The sequence below is a fragment of the Cherax quadricarinatus genome, unplaced genomic scaffold, assembly GCF_038502225.1.
Source record: "Cherax quadricarinatus isolate ZL_2023a unplaced genomic scaffold, ASM3850222v1 Contig3, whole genome shotgun sequence".
NCBI lineage: Eukaryota > Metazoa > Arthropoda > Malacostraca > Decapoda > Parastacidae > Cherax > Cherax quadricarinatus.
The window spans coordinates 677,501-686,555 of NW_027195029.1; the positions used below are offsets into that span (position 1 = coordinate 677,501).

The following is a 9,055-nucleotide window of genomic DNA, read 5'->3' on the forward strand; positions in this document are numbered from 1 at the left end:
TGGTTCAGAGAACCGACATGTTGATAAATTAGACACATTGATGGATTGACCACATCGACTCAAGGTTGAGGGACTGATTACCTCATTCTCCTCCTGTTCTTCAAGATTCTCCTTGGTATGGACTGATGAAGCCACTGTGTGGCGAAACGTTTCCTCAATAAAAATACCCAAGAGTTGCACATGTGTCTAATTTATCAACATAGAGAGTATATATAGGTCACCACTCTCCACCTATCTATACTATATATACCACATATACACGACATATACATGGTTTATCTATACTGTCTTTTTAACGCCTATGTTAGAAGTGATCAAGATCCCAGGACCAAAACGTTGTCTAATATAACCTAGTGTTTACTGACCTGTCTTTCTAAAGCACTGACTGATCTTCTAGTGTCAATAACTACTAGGTTCCTCTCTCTCCCTCTGATGCTGTCAGTATGTTACATGTTCTATGTTCAGGTGACCTGATTCCCATATCTTTCCCTTAAATTCCATCAGGTATGTATTACTCCAACTGTTCAGTTTATCAATGTTATCTTGTAGTGATTTACATAGTTTAGAGATCTAGATGTAGTTGGCAGCACCAAACGTGACATAGACTTGTATTACACTACGCTACTGGTCAGGATTGCAGGTTTGACCTTACACTACCTGCATAGTATCAACTGATTTGATAATGTGCAACAGCTAATTAAGTATCTTTATTCCGAAACATTTCGCCTACACAGTAGGATTCTTCAGTCGAGTACATAGTCAACGAAAGAAGTACACTTGTAAAGACGATATAAACAGTCCCTCACCCTTGAAGATCTATGTAAAGTAATAGCACACAAGTGCAATTAATGTGACATTTTATTGTTGCAACGTTTCGCTCTCCAAGAGCTTTGTCAAGCCGATATAAACAGTATATAGACACAGAGGGTATATAAAGACTCAGAGTGAGGTGCAGTACTAGTGAGGTACCATTTCGATGTTCACTAGTGGTAGTAGTAGTAGTAGTAGTAGTAGTAGTAGTAGTAGTAGTAGTAGTAGTAGTAGTAGTAGTGACAAAAGTAGTAGTAGTAATACAATATGGTAGAGCAATTAATTCGTACATCAAGTTTTGAGGTGGTCAGTCCTTCAGTCTGGAGAAGAGTATTGCTCCATAGTCTGGGACATTGTTCCAGACTATAAAAGGGGAACTGACCTCCTCAACACTAAGTCTTCAAGAGTGATGGACTGATGACATCACCTTTACATCTCTACTGCTTCTGCTGCCTCCTCTATACTAGACTGAAGAAGCCTACTATGTAGGCGTTTCGGAATAAAGATACCTAACTGCTGTACATGTGTCTTGTCAGCTTGTTGGTACTATGTACCATTATCATATTTGCATGACTGACCTTCAGAATCTCCTTCGTTGAGAGAAAGCAATGTTCCTGACACCCACACTGAAAGTACTTTATGAAATATACAAGAAAGGTTTAAGAAAGACCTGCCTAGCCTGGGCCAGTAGGTTTAACAAGACACATGCGGATATACGTGGTCAAGATCTTAAACCAAAACATTGTTTTAATGTCATTTGTGTTTGGTTTTGTGATTTTTATAAATCACTTTTATCAGTTACCAAGGTTTACACCACAGGCCAGTAGGCCTACAACATTTCTTATCTGTTCTTATGGGCCTTTAATTCATTATTCAAGTGCAAACTACTGAGGACGGGGTCATCTACTTCAGGTTCTCTGAGCTGCGTCAGCTGCGTAACAGTTGTAACATCTGTGTTGACAACGAAATCAACAACATCTCGCTTGCTTCAGGAAACAGGTCATAGTGGTGGTAAAAATGTAGATCTTGTGTTTGAGGTGAGGTCCAGTTCCTGGACCCATTATGTACCTTTGTAATCTTTTGACTACCGCCCACAGGATGGGTCTGGGGTGATTATCAAATGGTATACAATACCGACAGGTTGGTAGATAAGACACACAGGCAACATTTAGGCAACTTTATTCCGAAACGTTTCGCCTACACAGTAGGCTTCTTCAGTCGAGTACAGAAAGTCTCAACACTGTCGCTTGATCTTCAGTTAGTTCCAGACTTTGGAACTGAACTTCTCCAGGCTGAGGGACTGACAACCTCAAATCTACGACTTCAACGGTGATGGACTGATTACATCGTCTTCACATCTCTACTGTTCCTGCCTACTTTCTGTACTCGACTGAAGAAGCCTACTGTGTAGGCGATACGTTTCGGAATAAAGCTGCCTAAATGTTGCCTATGTGTCTTATCTACCATAGGTATGGGGTGCATAATAAAGATATTAAAATAATTAAAACTTGTATTCGACCAGGAAATACAGAAAGTGCTGAAGTAAGCGCTGAAGTGTGACTATGAGGGCCATGCTGGGCTATGGTTGCAAAGGCAGTGCTAAGAAATATCTTTTGACCAGTAACATGGCTATGATTTTAATGGCGAGACTGTGTCTACTAAAGATTACTCGTATGTATGCTGTTATTTGTGCTGACCTAACTCATCAAGCACACCACGGAACGGGTGGAGTCCGAACCCACGGTAAGCCAGTCCTTAGTTTGCTTGTAATGGTGTTACGGTCTAACTGATCATCTATTGTATCAGTGGTTCGAGGAATTATTTTCACTACAGTGAGGTGTCAGACCGTGGTTCAAGAAATTATGTTTCCCATAGTGAGGTGTCAGACCGTGGTTCAAGAAATTATGTTTCCCATAGTGAGGTGTCAGACCAGGCGTCCTAGGTTCGAAAGAACCAAGGACTATTCTCCTCAACTACCAGACAAGACTATTAACTACAGCTAATAGTTAACACAATGTGAACCATGAAGTTATATTTTTATCCAGACTAAGGATAAATATATACACCCTGGGATTTATTTTTATCCAGACTAAAGATAAACATATAAACACCGAAAGGTGTATGTTTTTTTAATCCTCGTTATACAGTGGACCCCCGGTTAACGATATTTTTTCATTCCAGAAGTATGTTCAGGTGCCAGTACTGACCGAATTTGTTCCCATAAGGAATATTGTGAAGTAGATTAGTCCATTTCAGACCCCCAAACATACACGTACAAACGCACTTACATAAATACACTTACATAATTGGTCGCATTGGGAGGTGATCGTTATGCGGGGGTCCACTGTATTAGTTTTGACTGGTGGTGTACGGGTGAGATGAAGCCTTAATGACCCTCCTGTGGTAGATAAATTTGAACCCCCACTAACCATTTTATCCAGAATGTTTATTTTTTGACACTAAGTCTCAGGGGCCCAAGATTGTTCAACTGCCTCCCACTATACAAGACGGAGAGCTGGACAGGCACCAAAAGTCAGTACCTGACCAGCCGGGTTGTGGTTGGTTTGCGTGCGGCCAGCAGTAAGAGCCTGGATGATGAGGCCCTGATCCATCACGAGGCCTGGTCATGGACTGTGCCGTGGGGGCGTTGACCCCCCAAAACACCTTCCAGGTATAACCTGCCTAACCATTCCCCTAGTGCTTTATTTACTACCCTGAGACTAATAACAGCCATTTTATAACTGGATCACTAAATACGGATTTATACTATCCTTTCAGGATTTCTCCCAGTGGAAAGAATAATCTGTATAACTTTCCTTTAAGCAGATAAACAATAGAAGTTATTAGTTTTGTGAACGTGAGTCGCCCGATGTAGGAGCAACGTTAACCGGAGCACTATAAATATTCTCAGAGTTGTCCTGTCCTTATGCAGAAAAAGTTCATAGGGGCGTTTCGCCTGTCATAATGAAACACTGCATCTAGCAGCAAGTAGGTACCTCGGTGTTAGTCGAGGGGTGTGGGGGTCGCATCCTGAGGGACAAAATTAACCCAACTTGTTGGAAATGCTCTGCATAACCCAGGGTTTCCCATATAGTTTCTCAATGATATTAACTATGGTCTGTATAAGTTGTATCATGTACTTGTAGGATGGATCTGGGAGTCCGTCTCAGATCCAAGCTGCCTAACATTCTCAGCGGTCCCTAACAGGTCAGACTCAAATACAACCTACCCAAATTGTCCACCTTATAACTACTCATGTACTATTCACCCAGATATCTTTTTTTGTGACGTGATAAAGCTCACTATCTGGGCGAAACGTTGTCAATGAAGGATCATATTATACTGCAAATGTGTATTTTTCCAGGAGGAAGTGTTGTTGAAGAATGATGCGACGCAGATTAAGTCTAAGTGACGGGTTTCCCTTAGATGTAGCTGGCAACAGTAGTCTCAATAACTTAGGAAAAGGGTAAACGTTATTGACAAATAGACGAGTAAGACATGTGAAAGAGTTGGAAATCTTTAGTGTCGTAACGTTTCGCCTATACAGTAAGCTTCTTCAGTCCACTACAGAATTAAATATTGGAGACAAAATCAGTGGAAAAAAGGTGGACAGTCCCTCAAACTTAAGTGTTCGCCTTCAAAAACACGTTGAAAGCGATAAATCCTCAATTTGCGTGACCAGGCCCGGTGGCCTGGTGGCTAAAGCTCCCGCTTCACACACGGAGGGCGCGGGTTCGATTCCCGGCGGGTTGAAACATTTCGACACGTTTCCTTACACCTGTTGTCCTGTTCACCTAGCAGCAAATAGGTACCTGGGTGTTAGTGGACTGGTGTGGGTGGCATCCTGGGGGACAAGATTAAGGACCACAATGGAAATAAGTTAGACAGTCCTCGATGACGCACTGACTTTCTTGGGTTATCCTGGGTGGCTAACCCTCCGGGGTTAAAAATCCCAACGAAATCTTATCTTATCTTATCTTAACGTCAAATTAACGGGCCAAGAGGCAGAAGAGTCAAGTCAGCAGAACGATGTCAAGACACAAATAACGACTGAAGGAACTAAGGAAATGGGTGACAACTGATTACGTTAAAACGAGCAATAGTGAAATAAATACTTATAAAAATAAATACTGTACATTAAATATAATAAAAAAAAGGCCAAAATAAATAAATGTAAGTAGAGGATAAAGTTGTTTTGGTTTTTCATGAATATAGAAGGTGAAAGTAGCACAGTCAAGTTGTCCTTCAGATTGAAATCCTCGCTGAAGTGAGGATTTCAATCTGACGAGGGCCTAAAAACCCAAGAAATCAGCGTTAAAAAAGGAGGACTGTCAGAATGCGTGTGAAACAGCTTAAACTATCGTGATGAATGGTTTGAAAAACCGACAAGTTGAAGATTGAGACACTTATGCAGCATATGGGAATCTTTATTCAGGAAACGTTTCGCCACACAGTGGCTTCGTCAGTCCAATACAAAGAGGAAGGCGTACAGAGAGGAGGAGAATGAGGTAATCAGTCCCTCAACCTGGAGTCGATGTGTTCAGTCCATTGATGGACTGAACACATGTTAGTTGGCAAATCACTCGAGCTAGCTGGAGATTCGTCTGTAAAAACTTGCATTTGTGGTCACAGTGGTGGCCTATGCTAACCTTCCTATGGTGTAGAAATATACCTAGTTGGATGAATCTTATTGTGGTTAGCTGGTCTAGTGGCTAACGCGACGGGCTGGAGTTTTGAGACTATGACCGCGGGTTCTATCCCGGCCGGGGGTATGGTTCACTCGATCAAAGGTGTCGCTTACATACTGTTGTATACAAGCAGAAGATACTTGAAGACGATGTAATCAGTCCATCACCCTGGGTTTGAGGACCTGCCCTCCCAAAGCAACCTACGTCTCACCTCCTGGCACTATATAAAGGCCCCATTCTGTCACTTCAACTTCATATTGTTTCAGACAACGGAACAATGCTCTTCTCCAGACTGAGGGACTGACCACCTCAAAACTTTAAGGGTGATGGACTGATTACATCGTCTTCAAGTATCTTCTGCTTCTATCAACCTTTCTGTACTCGACTGAAGAAGCCTACTGTGTAGGCGAAACGTTTCGAAATAAAGATACATAACTGTTGCATATGTGTCTTAACTAACAATCTGTCGGTATTTCATACCATTTTAATGTTCACTGTTGTATACATAACAGAGCTCCTTACCTAGGTTCTTTGTTGATACTCTGTGATGGTCTGTGGCTGGGTCTCCAGTGTGTATTTGTGGTTGTAGTTATTAGAAGTGGTAGTTCACTGATACCTTCCCATCCTTGTTGTGTCTAGGTAGGTAAGGTTCGTCAGGAAACAGGACAAGTGTTGTAATAAAGTTGGTAGAATTACCGACAATATGTAAAGTAAAAGGACACAAGTGCAACTAATGTGACATTTATTGTGGCAACGTTTCGTTCTCCAGGAGCTTTATCAAGCCATTACGTAATGGCTTGATAAAGCTCCTGGAGAGCGAAACGTTGCCACAATAAATGTCACATTAGTTGCACTTGTGTCCTTTTACAGGACAAGTGTTCCCTGGTGCGGGTCTTAGTCACATGATAACCCACAGCTGGAGTTTATAATCTTCTGGCCGAGGCCTTCCACTGGCTTACCACTCCATCCCTTTAAAAATTAAGGTTATAATTATAATCCCTGAATTACAGTCATCCCCTAGATTTGTCAGGGGAATTAGCACATTTCGCACTGAAGTTATACACAGATACTGAGAACCAGCCACAAGATATCGCAAGTACTATCTTAATTAAGAACTATCCTATGTTATACGGGTGTAGGAGCCAGAAATGACCGGCATCATAGTGGTTTTCTTTGCACTTAGCAAATCAAAATTATAATTACACATTGTAAACTACGCGAAGAAATAAAATCCTTAATCCTTAAGTATAGTAAAGCAGGAAAATAACAGGGCCAAAACTACGACCATTCATCCAAATAACAACAATCCTAATACCGATATTAACCTGAATGGTATTCAATTCTTTTTGTCAACATTAAAATGGTATAAAATACCGACAGGTTGTTAGGTAAGACACATATGCAACAGTTAGGTATCTTTATTCATATTGTTTCAGACTATGGAACAATGCTCTTCTCCAGACTGAGGGACTGACCACCTCAAAACTTTAAGGGTGATGGACTGATTACATCGTCTTCAAGTCTCTACTGCTTCTATCAACTTTTCTGTACTCGACTGAAGAAGCCTACTGTGTAGGCGAAACGTTTCGAAATAAAGATACCTAACTGTTGCATATGTGTCTTACCTAAACAATTCTTTTTGTATTTATTGTCTGACGTATGTGAAATGGATTGCGGTACCTCGTTGCCTTGATCTTACTGCAAGCTGCTTCATTTTATTCCAGAGATTCTGTATGACCCTTACGAATTAGCACTTTCCCAAGTACATGATAATATCATCTCTTATTCCGGCTGGGCATGTTCTCTGCGGGTTTAGCGTTTTCCTACCATGATGATAACCTGCCACCAACTTTTTTTTTTTTTTTTGCAGACATGATGAGCGCCTTCCCGTACCCCGGCATGTTGGGCGTGCAGCATCTGATGGGCGGCGGAGACCTACGTCCTGGCGGCCAGCTGGGCCCTGCCCGCCGCCCAGAACATGACCCTACAACCCCGGCAACCTACTACCACCACGTCCAGGCCAGGGACGACCACACCGCCGCCCGCGAGTCCATGCAACTGCTGCGGAACGACCTCCTGGGACTCAACCGCGGTCAAATATCTGGTGCCCAGGAGGAGGGCAGTGCTCAGCGGGGGATGCCCTCCCTCCAGCCGCTAGAGCACTCCATGGCGGGTAACATCGAGAACCAGGACCCGGCTAGCGGGAGGGGCTCACCCGCCGTGAAGGAAGAACGTGAACAGAGGGATGAGACCGGCGGCTCGTGTAGCAGTGATGAAGCCACACGTGGACCGTCCGGTCCGCCGGGTTCGTTAGCGTCCGGAACCAAGAAGATCCGACAACAGAAGCACGTGAGACTCTCTATTAATGCTCGGGAGCGACGACGGATGCACGACCTAAACGACGCTCTGGACGAGCTGCGTTCTGTGATTCCCTACGCGCACTCTCCCTCCGTCAGGAAGCTCTCTAAGATTGCTACTCTCTTACTTGCTAAGAATTTCATCCTGATGCAGTCTAATGCCATAGAAGAGTTGCGACGAGTGGTCACCTACCTTAACCAACCAGGGGCCCACCTACCGCACCTGCCACCTTCAGTAGGCTTCGACACGGGCACCAGCTTGGGCACGGAGGGTATCTTACCTGCGGGCTTCCCCCGCTTACCTCCACACGCCCACAACCCCAGCCCGCCACGCAGTAGTAAACTACAACAGCCGCTCTTTACAGACCCCTCGCCTCCCTACAAGTCCCAGTCATAACTATGGTTGTGTAGCAGGAGACGGTGAAGGCTTGGCAGAGCTGCCCTCTGCAGAGGGCAGGCACGGCAGAGGCAAGCACGGCAGGGAGCAGGCATGCCCACGCACACAGGGTGAGGGATTAGTGACGCACAACACAGCACTCTCACAAGTTCGACAGGTCGTGCGTCCGCCGCCTCTTCCGCGTGTTGACAGGTAGCCACTTAAGAAATTCTCGTAGAATATATATTTTATTGAGTACTTTAAGCCTTACCACCATTATGACATTCATGGGGAAGCACTAATCACCTAGGGGGTCATACAACGCTATGGGAATGGGAGGTAATCAAATGTTCCAAAGAGGTTTAATTGGCTGGATAAAGCGCGCCTTTACATGCTCCAAGGTAACCCTTTTCCATTAGTGTTCCACGTCTTCCCTTCCACCTGTTTCTTACCTCTCCCTCTTCCGCACTTTCCCTCCTCTCGCAAATTGATTGTTGATTCCTCCTCTACCTTTCTTCACACGTCATTTGTTATTTTTCATATCACCAGCTACTCCCTCCACTCGTGTTCCCTCCATGACAATATTGTTACATGTACAGGATTGTAGTGCATCTGAGGCGACCTGAGACTCCAGTTCCCCTCTAGCGTGGGGGGCGTCGCCCCTCAACCTTACCTCACAAATCATACCACGGACGGGGTTAGAACCCGCGTCTGACGCGCTAGCCACTGGGTCTGGAGTTTTACGACTCTCTGATCGCGGATTCTAACCCCGCCCATGGTATAGTTTGTTTGCAGTTGCATCATTACGATTTCGTGACTCACAA

The 9,055-nt window shown here is 43.9% G+C and overlaps 1 protein-coding gene across 1 annotated transcript in view; it reads left to right on the forward strand.

Annotated features, from left to right (window-relative positions):
- Oli (Olig family) overlaps nucleotides 1-8,769 on the forward strand; it is an 18,640-nt gene extending 9,871 nt beyond the window's left edge. Inside the window, exon 2 of the mRNA XM_053799682.2 lies at nucleotides 7,369-8,769. Within this exon, the coding sequence (XP_053655657.2) occupies nucleotides 7,371-8,252 (882 nt within the window). The 5' untranslated portion in view covers nucleotides 7,369-7,370 and the 3' untranslated portion in view covers nucleotides 8,253-8,769. The remainder of the gene's footprint in view (nucleotides 1-7,368) is intronic.
- Nucleotides 8,770-9,055: the final 286 nt, after the last annotated feature.